Source organism: Amblyraja radiata, chromosome 21 (assembly GCF_010909765.2).
Source record: "Amblyraja radiata isolate CabotCenter1 chromosome 21, sAmbRad1.1.pri, whole genome shotgun sequence".
Classification (NCBI taxonomy): Eukaryota; Metazoa; Chordata; class Chondrichthyes; order Rajiformes; family Rajidae; genus Amblyraja; species Amblyraja radiata.
The window spans coordinates 2741589-2760502 of NC_045976.1; the positions used below are offsets into that span (position 1 = coordinate 2741589).

The 18914-nt window shown below is 46.3% G+C and overlaps 1 protein-coding gene across 1 annotated transcript in view; it reads right to left on the reverse strand.

Moving 5' to 3' along the window:
- Positions 1–18914, reverse strand: part of LOC116984952 (cilia- and flagella-associated protein 54-like) — a 50877-nt gene that overhangs the window by 14964 nt on the left and 16999 nt on the right. The window contains exons 5-7 of the mRNA XM_033039313.1: positions 7268–7411; positions 5412–5525; positions 5216–5317 (exon numbers count right to left, since the gene is read on the reverse strand). Coding sequence (XP_032895204.1) covers positions 5216–5317; positions 5412–5525; positions 7268–7411 — 360 coding nt within the window. The remainder of the gene's footprint in view (positions 1–5215; positions 5318–5411; positions 5526–7267; positions 7412–18914) is intronic.

Here is an 18914-nt window from a genome sequence, read left to right on the forward strand (position 1 = left end):
TTCCATCCCTCACCAGCAGAGCTACCCCCCCTTCCTCTGCCCACCTGCCTGTCCTTTCTATAGGATTTATAACATTGAATACTAAGTTCCCAGGCCCGATCCTCCTGCAGCCACGTATCGGTAATCCCCACAATGTCATATCTACCAACCTCTATCTGAGCCTCAAGCTCATCTACTTATACTTCGCGCATTCAAATACGGTACTTTTCATGCATTACGCATCTCACCATTCACATCGATCCCTATTAAACGGCCATACTCTCCTATACCTTTGAGAGCTTTCTTTCGCGTTAATTCTGGGGTCATTATCTATCCCTTTACTCCCTTTCCCTTTAACTCCATCCTTGACTATCCCATTTGACACCCCCACCCCCTTATTTAGTATAAAACCACCTGTGTCGCAGTGGCAAACCTGCCTGCCAGAATGCCGGTCCCCCACCTGTTAAGGTGCAATCCGTCCCTTTTGTACAGTTCCCCCTTACTCCAAAACAGATCCCAGTGGTCTAAGAATCTAAATCCCTGTCCCCCTGCACCAGTTTCCCAGCCACACATTCTGGTCCTGTATCTCCCTGTTCTTGCTCTCGCCAGCATGAGGAACTGGAAGCAAACGGAAATAACCACCCTGGAGGTCCTGCTTTTCAGCACTTTTCCGAGCTCCGGCTGTTCACCTTCACCCTTGAGGATTTTCTGCACTCTGTCCGTGACATCCTCGATCCTGGCACCCGGGAGGCAGCACACCCGTGTGCGGACGTGGCGCCGACAGACAAGGGGCCGAAGCAAAGAAGTCGAAGCCAAAGAACGGAATGGAAACGAGGCCGAAACGACAATAAACTGAAAGAGTTCGAAAACAAAACGCCTACTAACCGAAAGGATGAGACGCCAAAATGCAAAGGGCGGGACGCTTAAAAGCCAGGGAACCGAAAAGCTGCATCACCTAAAAGTAAACTTACCAAATGGTGGGTACACAAAATGCTGGAGAAACTCAGCGGGTGCAGCAGCATCTATGGAGCGAAGGAGGTAGGCAACGTTTTGGGCCGAAACCCTTCTTCAGACTGATAGGGGATGGGGGGAGGCAGGGCTCTGTCGAAATACCAAATGGTGACTCTGTCGAAACGCCACCTACCCGAAAGGCGGCGTCACCTACAGGCCAAAGGACCGACTGCCGCTCAACAGAAAAGTCCAATAACGGACTTGACGTTGCCAGGGGGCGGGACTTGTCAGCGATTGGTCCAGACCCCTGCGTCCATCAAATCACTGAGAAGGCATGAACATTGTCCCAAACCTCCGCTCTACCCGACCGGCAGTCCGCGGAGGGTGGCTGTGGGAGAGTGGGGGCTGCCCCGAGCAACGCTTACCTTCAGCCGCTTTCAACTTGGTGCTTGGGTTTTTTTTAAACACACAGAACGGCCGTCGGAACGATTCTACAACAACATCTTGCACTCCAACAAAATATAATTCAGGACCAGGTCGGAAAAATACTGCGTTTCAACACCGCGCCCCCCCCCCCCCCCCTCAAACGTGCCAAAATCGCGCACACGGCCAGTGGCAGAATTGCAGCGCCGCTGAAGGTAAGTATTGTAACATACCTACATCCCACGGCTGCAGGACGCTCCCCCTCACCAGCCCCCAAGAGCCTCTGCTTGAAGCTGTCCTCTTCCGCCGGCTGCAGGACGCTCCCCCCCTCCGCCGGCTTCTGCCTGAAGCCATCTCCGTTCCCATCTGCGAGATGCATTCCCCCCAACCCCAACCGGCCCCCCATTCCCCCCAACCCCTGAAGCCGTACCTGTACCCAGCGGCAGGATGCTCCCCCCGGTTCCCACCTGAAACAGGTGAGGAGCGGCAGCGGAAGGCCACAGCAGCAGTAGGCCATGGCAGCGGCAGGCCACGGCAGCGGTGGTGGTGGTGGGCCACGGGAGCGCACCATCCCCCCCCACCCTCTCACTGCCCCCCGACAGCCCCCGTCTGAAGCCATCCCCCTCCACCGGCTGTAGGTCGCTCCCCCCCCCGGCCCCTGACAGCCCCCGCCTGAAGCCGTCCCCCTTCCCACCCTCACCACGGCTGTAGGACGCTCTCTCCTGCCCCTGGCACCCGACAGCCCCCTCCTGAAGCCGTCCCCATCCCCGCTGCAGGACAAACCCCCCCTCACCGGCCCACGACAGCCCCCCGCCTGTAGCTGTCCCCCTCCCCCGGCTGCAGGACGCTCACCCCACCAACCCCCGCCTGAAGCCGTCCCTGGCCCCCGGCTGCAGAATTCTCGCAATGAGGGGAGGAGGGGGGGGGGGGTGGGGGATCAGGGGCATCCAATGGGTCCCAATTACTCTAGTTTATTTTAATGCCAGAAGCCTGACAGTTAAGGCAGAAGAGTTTAAGAAGGAACTGCAGGTGCTGGAAAATCGAAGGTAGACAAAAATGGTGGAGAAATTCAGCGGGTGCTGCAGCATCTATGGAGCGAAGGAAAAAGGCAAAATTTCGGGCCGAAACCCTTCTTCAGACCCTTAAGGCAGAAGAACTCGGAGCATGGGAAGGCACATGGAATTGTGATATTATAGTATTATGGAAACATAATTGACGGATGGGCAAGGCTATCAGCTCAATCTTCCAGGGTATTAATTCTCGTTCAAGTTCAAGTTACATTTATTGTCGCATGCACCATTTGGTGCAGTGCGATTTGAGTTACCATGCAGCCATACAAATAAAAAGAACACACGACATGATAGAATTTAACATGAACATCCCCACATAGTGGAATCAAGGTTTCCCCACTGTGAGGGAAGGCACCAGTGATACAAGATAATGCTATAGTGATAGAGGTTGGATGGAGTGGATAGCGTGTTGCACAATAATTAGGGAGAATATCATGGCATGATATCCCAGGGGGAATGTCCAGCAAGACCATTTGGATCGCATCTAGGAATAAGAAAGGGGTATCATTTTGATGGGATTACACAATAGGCCCATCAATAGTCACAGAAATCAAAAGTAATATGTGAAGAAACTACATATAGACATGCCAATAGTTGGATAGCAATCTTAGGTGATTTTAACTTATCTGATTCTGATCTGGACTGCCTAATTGTTTAGCGAGTACACGAGTCAAATTTTGTTACCGTTTCTGGAGCAATATATAGAAAGGGCTACATTGAATCTCCTCAGGAAATCAAGCTGGGCTAGTGGCAGATGTGTCAGTAGGGCAGCCGTTTGAGAACAATGCCCATAATTCTATTAAGTAACTCAAAATGCATCTTGACAGGAATTTGAATAAGCATCTGCAGTTCCTTTCTACACAAGACATGGAGGGCTATAGAATTGATGCCGACAAATGGATCAGTGGGGCACAGGGCCTGTTTCTATGCTGCGCTAGTCTGAAACGCTGCAACATGGACCAGTTTGAGATTTTTCTGCAACAAAGGAGACTAGGAAAAGAGTTAATTCATGTATCTAAAATTATGAAAAGCCCAAGCAAACCAAACTTTAAGGCCTATTTCCCTCAAACAGAGAGGCAAGTAATCTGACACCGTAGATTTAAATTCCTTCGATGGACGAAACTGTGGGGGAAAAAAACGAATCACTTACTTTGTGGTATTTGAAACCAACACCTGAGAGGATAGTGGTGGAAGAAACCCTGATTGCATTTGTAATGTAGCTGACCAGTACGTCAAAAAGTCAAATTCTGAATGTGTGATGATGATTACAGATAGATGAATTGAATTTACAGCAGAATCACATTGACAATGATAACTCTCATTCCATTTGCATCCTAACAGCAAGAAAAAAAGTTCTAAAATAGGGTATTTTCCAAAACCATCTGGTTTAAAGTAAAATAGGACATTCGGCCTTGTACCCAGACAATGGGATAGTTAATTTAGGTATGTTGCAAAGCCTACCTGAAGCGTCGTTGAAAATCTGTCGCTGCAAGTGTGCGCGATTTTGGCGCCGTTTAGAGGGGGCGGGTTTAAAACGCGATTTTCTCTAAGCTGTTCCAATCGAAAATGTTCAGCCTAGTTAATTATTAATGAAAAATCGCTGGAAGACCCCGTCGCAAAAGCTATTATTAGGTTTAAAGGCCTTGAATAATAGTTATAGTAGTTTAAAAATCAATCTCTAAACCCGCGACCGCCAGCAACCGCAGGGTCTCATAAAGCAGACAGCTGAAGTTAGGTTGTATATTTTTACATTAAAAAGGGCTTCTAAAGATCCCTTTATACAAAGTTTAATATTGCGAGTAGCTCAATTTGGGCCCATTATATCCCGCAGTATTTTTCTCGGCATTTGGGGCACAAATCTACCGCAATGTGAACGTTCTAAACCAGCGCGTTCCACAGGGACCCACTGGAAAGCTGATTTAAATGGGCATTTATTTACAGCAATTAAACACTAAATTCCTTCCATTTGGCCTATAAATTAATGTAAATGAGATTTAAAAATCATGTTTTATTGTGAATTATTTGTGAATATTATTTGGACATTTAGGCTATTTAAAAATGTTAATCATTTATTAAGAAATGGATAGATGTTTAGATCTAGTAATTGAAGTCTGAAATTAGCTACAATTAGGTAACTAACTAATTATATGCTTTAATTTCAGGTCATCCAAGTAAGATTATTTTATATTTGTTTCAGAATGCTTCAATCTATGATAACTGAAAATTTCATTCAGTTCTCTTAATTTTTAAGAAAGTTATGGGCTTTTGACTGTTCACGATCACAGCTTTTTTGTTATGTCCATAGAAAATCAATAGGGAACAAGATGCTCATTTCCCAGTATGAAAATGGCCATAACTTTTTAAATACTTGAGATATGAAAGTGAATTAGGTGTCAAATTAAACTTATTTTTATGCTTTATCTGATGGGATAAATTACAGACTTGATTTTTAAAATCTCAAAATTTTGTAACATTGCTAGTTAATTGTCTCGCTGATACATTCTAATGATTAGGAACCAAATAAAAACCGTTTCCTTTAATCAAGCAACGTGATGAATAGAGATCAATGAACGGCAGCTTTGCTTAATGTTTAAAGTAAACAGCCCAAATTAGGCATCAAAATTAAGTTCAAATTTACAATGCAAATCTGAATTTTAGAGACCATCACAACTTCATGTCCCCCCCTGCTCCGGCCCCCCCCCCCCCCCCCCCGCCGCTCTCCTCCCCCCCCCCCCGAAAAAAAACATGGATAATTAAAGCAAAAGCATTGTCTTAGTTAATTAAAAACTTACATTTTGGTTTTCTTTGTAGTTAGTTTTTGTTTTAGGCCGGAAATATCCTTTTGGTTTTCTTCTACTTTCAAAAACTGCTCTTTTAAAGATCATTAAAGATACCTAAAATAAGCAATATATTTTCAATCCAAATATATGTTTAAACAGAAGTGGATATGAAATTTAATTAAACATTTTACATTGCCACATCGGGTACCTTGACAGTTGCCTCCCTAAAGGCTTGTCTTGTGTCAGGACTTTGAGGAGGTGAGTTAATAATTTCCAGATGGCTTAATTCACTGATCTTCCCTAAAGCACGGCGAGCAAATGTCTATTTTAAAACAGCAAAAGAAGAATCAACAAGATGAATGAAGGATGAGATTATGTACCAATTTGATTGATCATGAAATATTAGAAATTTTGACCCAGATATTGCAGCCTGCAGTTTGCTGCTCATCTCAAATGAGATATCCAGCAACTTGTCACTGCATTTCCTATTTCTATTTCATTGCACTAATATGTCATTTCTATCTATCAGGTATCTTTCAAAGGTGATCTCATCAATCAAGGTGAAGAGTGAAAACTATGAAAGAATTCTTATCATCTGTAAACCAGAAAGGTTAAAAAAATTAATTATAATTTATGACATTTTGTACAATGCAAATTGAAGGTTGGAATATGTACAAGAAATTAAAATAAAAGCTGAAATACCAAAAACAAATTAATAAATACATTTAAATATTCATCTAAGGGAATGATAATCTACCTATATAATAATATTTCTAGCAAATGAGACACTGAATTTAATAATAATAATGATTTAATATGTCAACTTGGATAGTTTACAACCCAAAAGTATGAACTTTGAATTCTCCAGTATCATGCAATGCCCCCCAACTCCTCTTGCTTTCTAGTGCACTCATCCCACCCCACCACTCTGCTGCACACCCACTTCACCCACTATTTAGTTTAGTTTATGGTCATGTGTACCGAGGTACAGTGAAAAGCTTTTGTTTTGTTTTTATCCCCCACCCCTGGTCCTTTCCCCACCTTTGTGTCCCTCATTTCCCTTTGGTCTCACTCTTTGCCCTTCTCTTGTCCCCTTCCACCAATATCCATTTATCAGGCTTCACATTTCACTCCCCTTTTCTTATCAGACACCCTTTTATCTCATTTTCACTCTAACCTTTGTCACTTACTTTACCCATCCGCCATTCAACCCAACTCCCCAACATCAACATCTATGTATCACTTGCCAGGCTTTGTCCTGCCCCCACCTCTCTTTTCCAGCTTTCTCCCAACTACTACAATCAGTCTGAAGAGGGTTCGAACCCAAAACCTTGCCCGTCTATTCCCTCCATAGATGCTGCTTGACCCGCTGAGTTGATCCAATACTTTTAGTTTTGCTCATAAATATAATAGGATGTTATGAGGGATGAGAGGAAACATTTGCAATTATGTCACAAAAACTTCAGGCTACATTCTTGCAATGAAAGAAAAATGAAGCACATATGTAATAAAATTGATTAAAATTAAAAGGAAATCATGGAAGTTCAGAGGACAGATCATTGTATCTGTGCTATCTCTTTACAGAAGGAAAGCAGAGTTAACCATTGATAAATTATGAAATGAGATTTTCCAATTTCTCAGAGATGAAATACATTGTTTATCTTGAACAGTGAGATTCAAATACAAATAATTAATGAGAAAATAATTTGTGACCTCAATTCAAAACATCCAGGAAGAGAGAACATGAGCATATGAGATTCAAGAATGCAAGGTGACAGGAGATGTTAAGAGGTAAGTGAATCAAATGGATCCTGTGATTCATGAATAGAGACATCATGAACAAAGCAGGGACATTGCACTGAGCCTTTAAAAAAATTGGTTGCGGCCAATTTTGATCAGCACACTTTTAGAAGGATCTGGCAGATGTGAATGTAGATTAAAGTTGTTGTGTTTTTACCTATGACATTGCTAATTTGCAGATTTGGTGGAGGGTATACAATACATGCAACATTAACAAAGAATATAATAACCAGGTGCTATTTACATACAATTAAAATATTATACCTCTCCAAGTATAGCAGACCCACAGTCATAGTAGCACTGACACACAGTTGTATAAAGTGTGGCTCTCCACCTTAGATAGCGAACTGTTAAAAGCGGGGCAGATGACTCCATGCAGATGCAGGCCCACAATACGTACTCAAAGGCCTATATAAAACAACAACAAGACAGTTATAAAACACTGCTGCTGCACCCGCTGAGTTTTCCCAGCAATTTTGTGTACCTTCGATATTCCAGCATCTGCAGTTCCCTTTTGAACACAGTTATAAAACACTATCAGGTTCTAAAAAGAATCATAAGATAAAGTATTCCTACATTGTTTTTTACATGGTTATCGAAATTCTCTGGACTAGAAATTCACTGCCTTTATAGAGATATATAATCAGGCAATGTGTGGTTTACCCACACCACTTTCATCTGTGCCCAATTTTCCATCATTATGCAACAGCATGTGCATATTTCATATGTGCAATATATAATATTCCTGATTCTTGCATGGCTGAGATTTGTCAGCAAACCAATATCACACAACATTGTGACTGATCTGCGCAGATCAATATCAGCTCTTAGAAGGGCATTTGGGGAAGTCAAACCAGGGCAGGGCTCTTGGGAGTGTTGTGGAGCAACTTAAGGTCAAGGGGGAGAGTTTGAGAAGGAACCTGAGGGGCAACTTTTGATTTACAGAAAGGGTGGTAGGTATGTGGATCAAGCTGCCATAGTTGAGGCAGGTACTATCACAATGTTTTAAATATATTTAGACAGGTACATGGATAAGATATGGGCCATACGCAGGCAGGTGGGACTAATGTAGATGGGGAAAGTTGATCAGCACGCACACGTTGGGCCAAAGGGCCAGTTTCCGTGCTTTATGACTCTATCGCAGGGCTGCCAACTCTCACGCTTTGAGCGCGAGACTCACGCCCTCAAGCAAACTCTCACGCCCTCACGCTCATCAGACATTTCTCACGCTCAGTGGTGAGAAATTTTGTGATCAACGAAAATTTCAAAACTCGGATAAACTGCATGGTCCGCGGGTGTTGGAGAGCCGGGGCTGCGGGAGGGATGGAAGCAGAACCAGCGGCGGGAACAGATGTGGGGAGCCAGGACTAGTGAGTGTTTGCGGCGCTGTCGAGTATTTGCGCGGATAGCGAGTCGCTCGCTGCAGCTTCGGCCATGGAGCACTCCGGACAGTGCGAGTGTCCCGGGCCGTCGAAAGCGTCGGAAGCTCCGCTGCCGCTGCCGCGAGAGTCTCTGTGCCGAAGGGACAGACTCTCAAAGGGAGGTGGAGAGAGAGAGTGGAAGGAGACAGGGTTACAGTGGGGGAGAGAGAGGGGGGTGAGAGGAGAGAGAGGGGAGAGACAGAGGGGGCGTGAATGGAGAGAGAGAGAGAAGAGGGAGAGGGGGGAGAGAGGTGGGAAAAGAGAGAGGGGTGAGAGGGAAGAGAGAGGGGGTGGGGAGAGAGGAGAGGGTAGGAGAGAATGGGAGAGAGAGGGGGAAGAGAGTGGGGAAAAGATAGAGAGATGGGGGGCAAAGAGAAAGAGGAGATAGAGACAGAAGAAAGAGAGAGGGGAGAGAGAGCCAGGGGGAGAGTGAGGTGGGAGGGAGAAATGGGGGAGAGAGAGGGGGGAAGAGAGAGAGGTGAGAGGAGAGACAGAGAGAGAGGGGAGAGTGTGTAGAGAGGGAGAGATAGAGAGGGAGGGAGAAAGAGAGAAAGGGGGGGAAGAGAGGGAGGGTGAGAGAAGAGTGGAGTGAGAGAAGAAAGAGAGGGGGGGGAAAGAGAGAGGGGGAGAGAGTTAGGGGAAAGAGAGGGGAGAGAGAGTAAGGGGAAAGAGAAGGGAGAGAGAGGGGGGGAGAGAGAGGAGACAGGGGACGAGAGAGAGGGGGAAAGTGAGGTGGGAGGGAGAGAGGGGGAAGAGAGAGTGGAGAGAGAGAGGGGGAGAGAGGGAGAGAGAGAGAGAGAGAGAGGGGGGGAGTGAGAGGGGGGAGGGAGAGAGTTAGGGGAAAGAGAGGGGAGAGATAGTTAGGGGAAATAGAAGGGAAGGGGGGAGAGAGAGGAGAGAGGGGACGAGAGAGAGGGGGAGAGTGAGGTGGGAGGGAGAGAGGGGGAGAGGAGAGAGAGAGGGGGGGGAGAAAAAGGGGGGGGGAGAGAGAGAGAGAGGGGAGAGGGAAGAGAGAGGGAAGGGGAGAGAGTGAGAGGGGTGAGACAGGGGAGAGAGTGATGGGAGTGGGGAGAGAGAGTGGGGTTGAGAGGAGAGAGAGCGGAAAAGGGGGGGAGAGAGAGGGGAGAGAAAGAGAGGTGGAGAGAGAGAGGAGAGAGAGAGAGAGAGAGAGAGGGGGAGAGAGAGAGGGGGGGAGAGGGTGAGGGGGATTGAGAGGCAGGGCTGCCAACTCCCATGCATTCGTGAGAATCACTCATTTCACCAAATTCTCACGCTGATCACAAATTTCCCTCGCTCTGCTGTGAGAAATTCTGTGATCAACGAAAATTTCAAAACTCATATCAACTGCATGGGCCGCGGGTGCTGGAAGCAGAAGCAGCGGCGTGGACAGATGCGGACGGGGAGCGGGGCTGGCGAGTGTTTGCTGGGCTGGCGAGTCGCTCACTGCAGCTCCGGCCATGGAGCAGCCTCAGTGCAAAGGTCCAGGGCCGTCGGAGACGTCGAAGCGTTGCGCCGCTGCCGTGAGAGTCTCTGTGCCGAATTCGCCCAGGTGACCGACATGGATCAGGCTGCGGCTCCGTGTATCCTGGAGGACAACCAGTGGCTGCTGGAAGTAAGTACCAAGCACTGGGTAGATACGGTGGAAGATAGTGGACTTGAAATGGGGGTGGTTGGTGAAAGCATCCTGCTTGCCTGCTAGATTTTCACTTACTGTAACTGCAGGAAAAATGTTCCCGATGTTGGGGGCGTTCAGAACCATGGGTCACAGTTTAAGAATAAGGGGGGGGGGGCAGTTAGGACTGAGATGAGAACAAACTTTCTTCACGCAGAGAGTTGTGAATCTGTGGAATTCTCTGCCACAGAAGGCAGTGCAGGCCAATTCACTGGATGTTTTCAAGAGAGAGTTACATTTAGTTCTTGGAGCTAACGACATAACGGGCTAAGATTTCAGTTGAGCCAACCCTTGCCATCAGTATGCTTCTATCTTTGCAGCTTTACAGGACATCTCATTTCCCAATGCCCGCTCACAAGGTAAATCATGGATGCAAGTAAGAGGCATTGAACACTTTGGCACTGTGGTTTATAGCTGAGTATAGCCTCCTGCACCCTATTTCTATGTAAGTATAGCAAGTATAGTGGGAGCAGCCATTTTGTGAGAAGTTGTAAAGTCAGTGTTGCTGCAGAGGTCAAAACACAGGCTTTGAAGGGCAGGTGGCATTGGTAGAAATATTCATGCTAAGGTATTTTTTTTCTTCTCTTTTGAAGATGAAAGCAGTGGAGATAAAAGATATTCTGGGGAAGGTGGGACATGCATATGAAACACTGGTTACACCTAAACAGGTAGGAAATCAATATCTTGGCCAAGAGGTTGCTCATGCCGTTCAGATAGTATAAAATTATCTAACCAGAGAGTGGGAAGCATAACAGGAAGTGGAAAAGATTTCAAGACAACATGGATGAACTCCAAAAATTGTCCATCACTGTCTGGCAAAAAAATAAAAAGGGGAAGGCGGCTCAATCGTGTGCGGATGCGGCGCCGACAGGCAAGAAGCCGATGCAAAGAAGCCGAAGACAAAGAACCGAATAGATACGAGGCCGAAACACCAATGAACCGAAAGAGTCCGAAGACAAAACGTCTACTAACCGAAAGGATGGGACGCCTAAATGCAAACTAACTGAAAGGGCAGGACGCCCAAACGCCTACGAACCGAAAGGCTGCGTCGCCTAAAAGCAAGCTTACCGAATGGCCGCTCAATCGAAATGCCACCTACCCGAAAGGCGGCGGCGCCTACAGGCCAAAGGACCGACTGCCGCTCAACAGAAAACAATAACGGACTTGACGTTGCCGGGGGGCCGGACTTGGTAGCGATTGGTCCAGACCCCCGCGTCCATCACATCACTGTGAAGGCATGAACATTGTCCCAAACCTCCGGATCTCGACCCGAAACGCCACCCATTCCTTCTCTCCAGAGATGCTGCCTCTTCAGTTTAGTTACTCCAGCATTTTGTGTCTATCTTTGGTGTGACAGTTGTGTCATTTCATCGGCTTCGTGTATTGCGCGCCCAGGAGAGAAGCTGGACATGCCGCTTGCATCTATTCAAACAAGTGCGCTAAAATTGAAATCCCACGTTAACCATGTTCCCGAATGTAAGAACGATTTATACATGTAATACATGATATACACCAGTTAATTAACCATGTATAGCATGTGTTACATGTATAAATCGTTCTTACATTCGGGAACATGGTTAATTAACAGGTGGCATTAATTCCCTGTCCCAACGGCCTTTGTTTTAGCCGGTGATTACATCTATTCCATCCCTCCCTCGCAAAGTTGTGGGATTTCAATCTGGGCAGGGCTCTTGGGAGTGTCTGAACCCAAGCACCATGTTGAAAGCGGTCGAAGGTGTGCATTCCTCGGGACAGCCTCCACTCTCCCAGGGCCACCCTCCGTGGGCTGTGGGACGGGTAGAGCAGAGGTTTGGGACAATGTTCATGCCTTCACAGTTTTGTCATGGGCGCGGGGGTCTGGACCAATCGCTGACAAGTCCAGCCCCCCGGCAACGTCAAGTCCGTTATTGGACTTTTCTGTTGAGCGGCAGTCGGTCCTTTGGTCTGTAGGCGACGCCGCCTTTAGGGTAGGTGGCGTTTCGATTGAGCGGCCATTCGGTAAGTTTGCTTTTAGGCAACGCAGCCTTTCGGTTCGTAGGCATTTAGGCGTCCCGCCCTTTCGGTTAGTTTACATTTAGGCGTCCCATCCTTTCGGTTAGTAGGCGTTTCATCTTCAGACTCTTTCGGTTCAATGGCGTTTCGCCCTCGTTTTTATTCGGTTCTTTGGCTTTGGCTTCTTTGCTTCGGCGTCGCGTCCGGGTACTGGCTCAACCGTGGCTAACGAGGGAAATCAAGGATAGCGTTAAATCCAAGGAAAAGGCATATAAATTGGCTAGAGGAAGCAGCAAACCGGAGGACTGGGAGAAATTTAGAACTCAGAGGTGGACAAAGGGGTTAATTAAGAGGGAGGAAAGAGAGCATGAAAAAAAGCTTGCGGGGAATATAAAAACTTCTTTAAATATGTAAAAAGGAAAAGATTAGTGAAGACAAATGTAGGTTCCTTTAGTAATAATAATAATAATATCTTTTATTGTCATTTGCACATAAGCGCAACGAGGTTTGGTATGTAGCTTCCAACCGATGTCATAACATAAATAACTAATAAAATTTGGAATTAGATATCCCGAGAACATGGATTGTAAAAAGAACAGTAAAACAGTCAAAACAGTTCAACAGACTAAAGTGCAGATGTGTCAGTGCAACGTGACCATCCGAGGGAGACAGTCCAGGGGGGATGGGGAGGAACTCAGCAGGGCCGGTTCTGAGCCCCTATAGCTCTGGGAATGAAGCTGTTCCTGGACTTATAATGGGAAACAAAGAAATGGCAGAACAGCTAAACGAGTACTTTGTTTCTGTCTTCACTAAGGCAGACTCAAACAATCTCCCAGAAATACTTGGGGAACGAGGATCGATTGGTTGGGAGAAACTGAAGGGAATCCACATTAGACAGGAAATGGTGTTAGGCAAACTGTTGGGACTGCAGCCAGTTAAATCCCCAGGGCCTGATGGTCTGTCTCCCACAGTACTCCCGGAGGTGGCCCTAGAAATCGTGGATGCGTTGGTGATCATTTTCCAATGTTTTCTCGACTCTGGATCAGTTCCCGTGGACTGGAGGGTAGCCAATGTAACCCCACTTTTTTAGAGAGGAGGGAGAGAGAAAACGGTGAATTATAGACCAGTTAGCCTTACATCAGTAGTGGGGAAGATGCTTGAGTCGATTGTTAAAGATGTTACAGCAAAGCATTTGGAACGCAGTGACAGGATCAGTCAAAGTCAGCATGGATTTATGAAAGGGAAATCATGATTGACCAATCTTCTGGAATTTTTTGAGGATGTAACAAGTAAAATGGATAAGGGAGAGCCAGTGGATGTGGTGTATCTGGATTTTTTAAAAGCCTTTGACAAGGTCCCACACAAGCATGGAATTGGATGGAATTTGACATGGATAGAGAACTGGTTGGCAGCAGGAAACAAAGAGTAAGAATTAACGGGTCCTTTTCAGAATGGCAGGCAGTGACTTGTGGGGTGCCGCAAGGCTCGGTGCTGGGACTGCAGCTATTTACAATATATATATATCAATGATTTAGACAAGGGAATTAAATGTGACATCTCCAAGTTTGCAGACGACACAAAGCTGGGAGGCAGTGTGAGCTGCGATGAGGATATTATATATGAGGCTGCAGGGTGACTTGGATAGGTTGGGTGAGTGGGCAGATGCATGGCAGATGCATGTATAATGTGGATAAATGTGAGGTTATCCACTTTGGTGGCAAGAACAAGAAGGCAGATTATTATCTGAACTGAGTCAGATTAGGAAAAGGGGAGGTGCAACGAGACCTGGGTGTGCTTGTACATCAATCACTGAAAGCATGCAGCAGGCAGTGAAGAAAGCTAAAGGCATGTTGGCCTTCATTGCGAGAGGATTTGAGTTTAGGAGCAAGGAGGTCCGACTGCAGTTGGACAGGGCCCTGGTGAGACCGTACCTGGAGTATTGTGTGCAATTTTGGTCTCCTAATTTAAGGAAGGACATTATTGCTGTTGAGGAAGTGCAGAGTAGGTTCACCAGGTTAATTCCTGGGATGGCGGGACTGACATACGATGAAAGAATGGGTCGACTGGGCTTGTATTCACTGGAATTTAGAAGAATGAAACATACAAAATCCATAAAGGATTGGACAGGCTAGATACAGGAAAATTTTCCCGATGTTGGAGGAGTCCGGAACCAGGGGTGACAGTTTAAGAATAAGGAGTAGGCCACTTATGACTGAGATGCGGAAAAACTTCTCCCAGAGAATTGTGAATCTGTGGAATTCTCTACCACAGAAGGCAGTGGAGGCCAATTCACTGGATGTTTTCAAGAGTGAGTTATATTTAGCTCTTAAGGCTAAAGGATTCAAGGTAGACTGGAAAGGGATACAAGCAGGAATGACGGTGGAACAGCAATGGCAGGAATTTCTGGGCATATTCCGGAAGACGCAGAATCATTTCATTCCAAAAAGGAAGAAAGGTTCTAAGGGGATTAGGAGGCAACCGTGGCTAACTAGAGAAGTTAGGGATAGAATAAAACTAAAAGAAAAGATGTATAACACAGCAAAGAGTAGCCGGATGCCAGAGGATTGGGAAACTTTCATAGGACAACAGAAGGAAACAAAACGGGCAATACGGACTGAAAAGATGAAGTACGAGGGGAAACTGGCCAGGAATGTAAAGAATGAGAGTAAAAGCTTCTTTGGATATGTTAAGGGAAAAAGAATAGCAAAGTCAAATGTAGGTCCCTTGAAGACAGACATGGGTGAAATTATTCAAGAAGGAACTGCAGATGCTGGAAGATCGAAGGTACACAAAATGCTGGAGAAACTCAGCGGGTGCAGCAGCATCTATGGAGCGAAGGAAATAGGCGACATTTCGGGCCGAAACCCTTCTTCAGACTGATAGGGGGTGGGGGGGAGAAGGAAGGAAAAAGGGAGGAAGAGGAGCCCGAGGGGAGGAGACAGCTTGAGGGTTAAGGAAGGGGAGGAGACAGCAAGGGCTAGCAAAACTGGGAGAATTCAACGTTCATGCCATCGGGACGCAAACAACCCAGGCGGAATATGAGGTGCTGTTCCTCCAATTTCCGGTGTTGCTCACTCTGGCAATGGAGGAGACCCAGGACAGAGAGGTCGGATTGGGAATGGGAGAGGGAGTTGAAGTGCTGAGCCACCGGGAGTTCAGGTAGGTTATTGCGGACTGAGTGGAGGTGTTCGGCGAAACGATCGTCCAACCTCCGCTTAGTCTCCCCGATGTAAATCAGCTGACATCTAGAGCAGCGGATGCAGTAGATGAGGTTGGAGGAGATGCAGGTGAGCCTTTGTCGCACCTGGAATGACTGCTTGGGTCCTTGAATGGAGTCGAGGGGGGAGGTGAAGGGACAGGTGTTGCATTTCTTGCGGTTGCAACGGAAAGTGCCCGGGGAGGGGGTGGTACGGGAGGGAAGGGAAGAATTGACAAGGGAGTTGCGGAGGGAGCGGTCTTTGCGGAAGGCAGACATATGAGGAGATGGGAAGATGTGGCGAGTGGTGGGGTCACGTTGGAGGTAGCGGAAGTGGCGGAGGATTATGTGTTGTATTTGCTGGCTGGTGGGGTGAAAGGTGAGGACTAGGGGGACTCTGCCCTTGTTACGAGTGCGGGGATGGGGAGAGAGAGCAGTGTTGCGGGGTATGGATGAGACCCTGGTGCGAGCTTCATCTATGGTGGCGGAGGGGAATTCCCGTTCCCTGAAGAACGAGGACATTTCCGATGCCCTGGTGTGGAAATTATTATGGGTATCAAGGAAATGGCAGAAGAGTTGAACAGGTATTTCGGATCTGTCTTCACTAAGGAAGACACAAACAATCTCCCAGATGCACTGGAGGACAGAGGATCTAAGGGGGTAGAGGAACTGAAATAAATTTTCATTAGGCGAGAAATAGTATTGGGTAGGCTAATGGGACTGAAGGATGATAAATCCCCTGGGCCTGATAGTCTGCATCCCAGGGTCCTCAGGGAGGTGGCTCTAGAAATAGTGGACGCATTGGTGATTATTTTCCAATGTTCGATCGATTCAGGATTAGTTCCTGTGGATTGGATGATAGCTAACGTTATCCCACTTTTCAAGAAAGGAGCGAGAGAGAAAACGGGGAAATACAGACCAGTTAGCCTGACCGGTGGTGGAAAAGATGCTGGAGTCGTTTATTAAAGAGGTAATAATGGGGCATTTGGATAGCAGTAAAAGGATTAGTCCAAGTCAACATGGATTTATGAAAGGGAAATCATGCTTGACTAATCTTCTGGAATTTTTTGTGGATGTGACAAGTAAAATGGATGAAGGGGTGCCAATGGGTGTAGTGTATCTAGACTTTCAGAAAGCCTTTGATAAGGTCCCACACAGGAGACTGGTGACTAAAATTAGAGCACATGGAATTGGGGGTAGAGTGTTGACATGGATAGAAAATTGGTTGGCAGATAGGAAGCAAAGAGTAAGAGTGAACGGTCCTTTTCAGAATGGCAGGCAGTGCGTGTGGAGTGCCGCAAGGCCCGGTGTTGGGGCTGCAACTGTTTACCATATATATTAATGATTTGGAAGAGGGAGTTAGGAGCAACACTAGCAAGTTTACGGATGACACAAAGCTGGATGGCAGTGTGAACTGTGAAGAGGATGTTACGAGGTTGCAGGGTGACCTGGACAGGTTGAGTGAGTAGGCAGATTTATGGCAGATGCAGTATAATATAGATAAATGTGAGGTTATCCACTTTGGAGGAAAAAACAAGGAGGCAGATTATTATCTCAATGCGGATCGGTTAGGCAAGGGGGAGGTGCAGCGAGAGACCTGGGTGTCCTTGTACACCAGTCACTGAAAGTTGGCGTGCAGTTACAGCAGGAAGTGAAGAAAGCGAATGGAATGTTGGCCTTCATAACAAGAGGATTTCAGTATAGGAGTAAAGAGGTTCTTCTGCAGTTGTATAGGGCTCTGGTGAGACCACGTCTGGAGTATCGTGTGCAGTTTTGGTCTCCAAATTTGATTGAGGCAGTGCAGCAAAGGTTCACGAGATTGATCCCTGGGATGGCGGGACAGTCATAAGAGGAAAGATTGAAAAGACTAGGCTTGTATTCACTGGAGTTTAGAAGGATGAGGGGGAATCTTGTAGAAACATATAAAATTATGAAAGGACTGGACAAGCTAGATGCAGGAAAAATGTTCCCAATGTTGGGCGAGGCCAGAACCAGGGGTCACAGTCTTAGAATAAAGGGGAAGCCATTTAAGACTGAGGTGAGAAAATACATTTTCACCCATAGAATTGTGAATTTGTGGAATTCCCTGCCACAGAGGGCAGTGGAGGCCAAGTCACTGGATGGATTTAAGAGAGAGTTAGATAGAGCTCTAGGGCCTGGTGGGGAGAGGCAGGCATGGGTTATTGATTGGGGACGATCAGCCATGATCACAATGAATGGCAGTGCTGGCTCGAAGGGCCGAATGGCCTCCTCCTGCACCTATTTTCTATGTTTCTATATGGGGAACATGCAAGCACGGGGTACTGATTTTAGATGATCAGCCATGATCATAATGAACGGCAGTGCTGGCTCGAAGGGCCGAATGGCCTACTCCTGGACCTACTTCTCTATCTTTCTGTGGTCAAAACACACAGGAAGTACTCAGCAGATCAGGCAGCATCCCTGGTGAATATAGATAGGTGGTATTTCAGGTTGGGACTTCTTCAGACAAGTCTGAAAAAAGGACAAGGATGCTGTCTGACCCACTGAATTACGCAGCATTCTGTGTGTCTCCTTGGTAAAACAGCACCTACAGCTCCTTGTTTCTACTACTAACAGGAGGTGGAGATATGATCTTGAATCAAGCTAGTCCAGTGGACAAAGCAGACAGGTACAGATTAGGCTGCATGTGTGGGCTGGCAAACTCATCTGCAAAAAATTGAGAAGCAAAGCAATGGGCACCCATCCATATTAATCTAATCTTTCGAAGCTGGGCCTTCTTCTCTTGGTAATTCAAGTACTCATCTAGATATTTAAACACTGTTAGAAACTCTGCTTTCACCACTCTCTCTGGCAGTGCATTTCAGACTTTCACCACTCTCTGGGTGAATAAGGTTCCCCTCAGATCCCCTATACTGAAATCACCATTGTACCTCTCCCACTATTACCACTGGCAAAATCTAACATCAGTCTCTTCCTCAAATCCATGCCAAATAGATTGTTTCGTTCTCTTCTGAATTTAGTGTCACGTGAAAGATGCTTTATTTACAATGTACTAAGATTTGCTTCTCAGAAATGTTTTTATCACACACAACTTGAACCTTAAAAAATGAGAAACAAACAATGAAGAGGGCCACACAACTTTGCCAGCCTACTCTGTAATTTAGCAAGATCATGATTGATCTCACTTATGGGGAAAGTTTTATCTTTACACAGAGAGTGGTGGATGCCTAGAACACTCTGTCAGAGATGTGTGGAGGCAGATATGATAGTGGTGTTCAAGAGTTTGTTAATTATGCTCATGGGTATGTAAGGAATGGATGAATATGTATCACGTGTAGGCAGGTGAGATTAGATTATTTTGGCATTATGTTTGATGTAGAAATTGGAGGCTGAATTTTGATCCCCCTAACTATTCCCTCAGTTGCCCAATGCCCTTGGTTTCCTTCTTTCTCAGAGCCCACATCCTTTATTCACTTCTTTTCCATTGAATCTTTCCTCCGTTGATTCCTGGACATCCATTCTATCCCACTCTTCTCCATTAGCAATCTGCAGCTATTCACTTCCTAAAAGCAAAGTTGCGTCCTGCGTCTAAAGAACGGTCTTGACCCGAAACGTCAGCCATTCCTTCTCTCCAGAGATGTTGCCTGT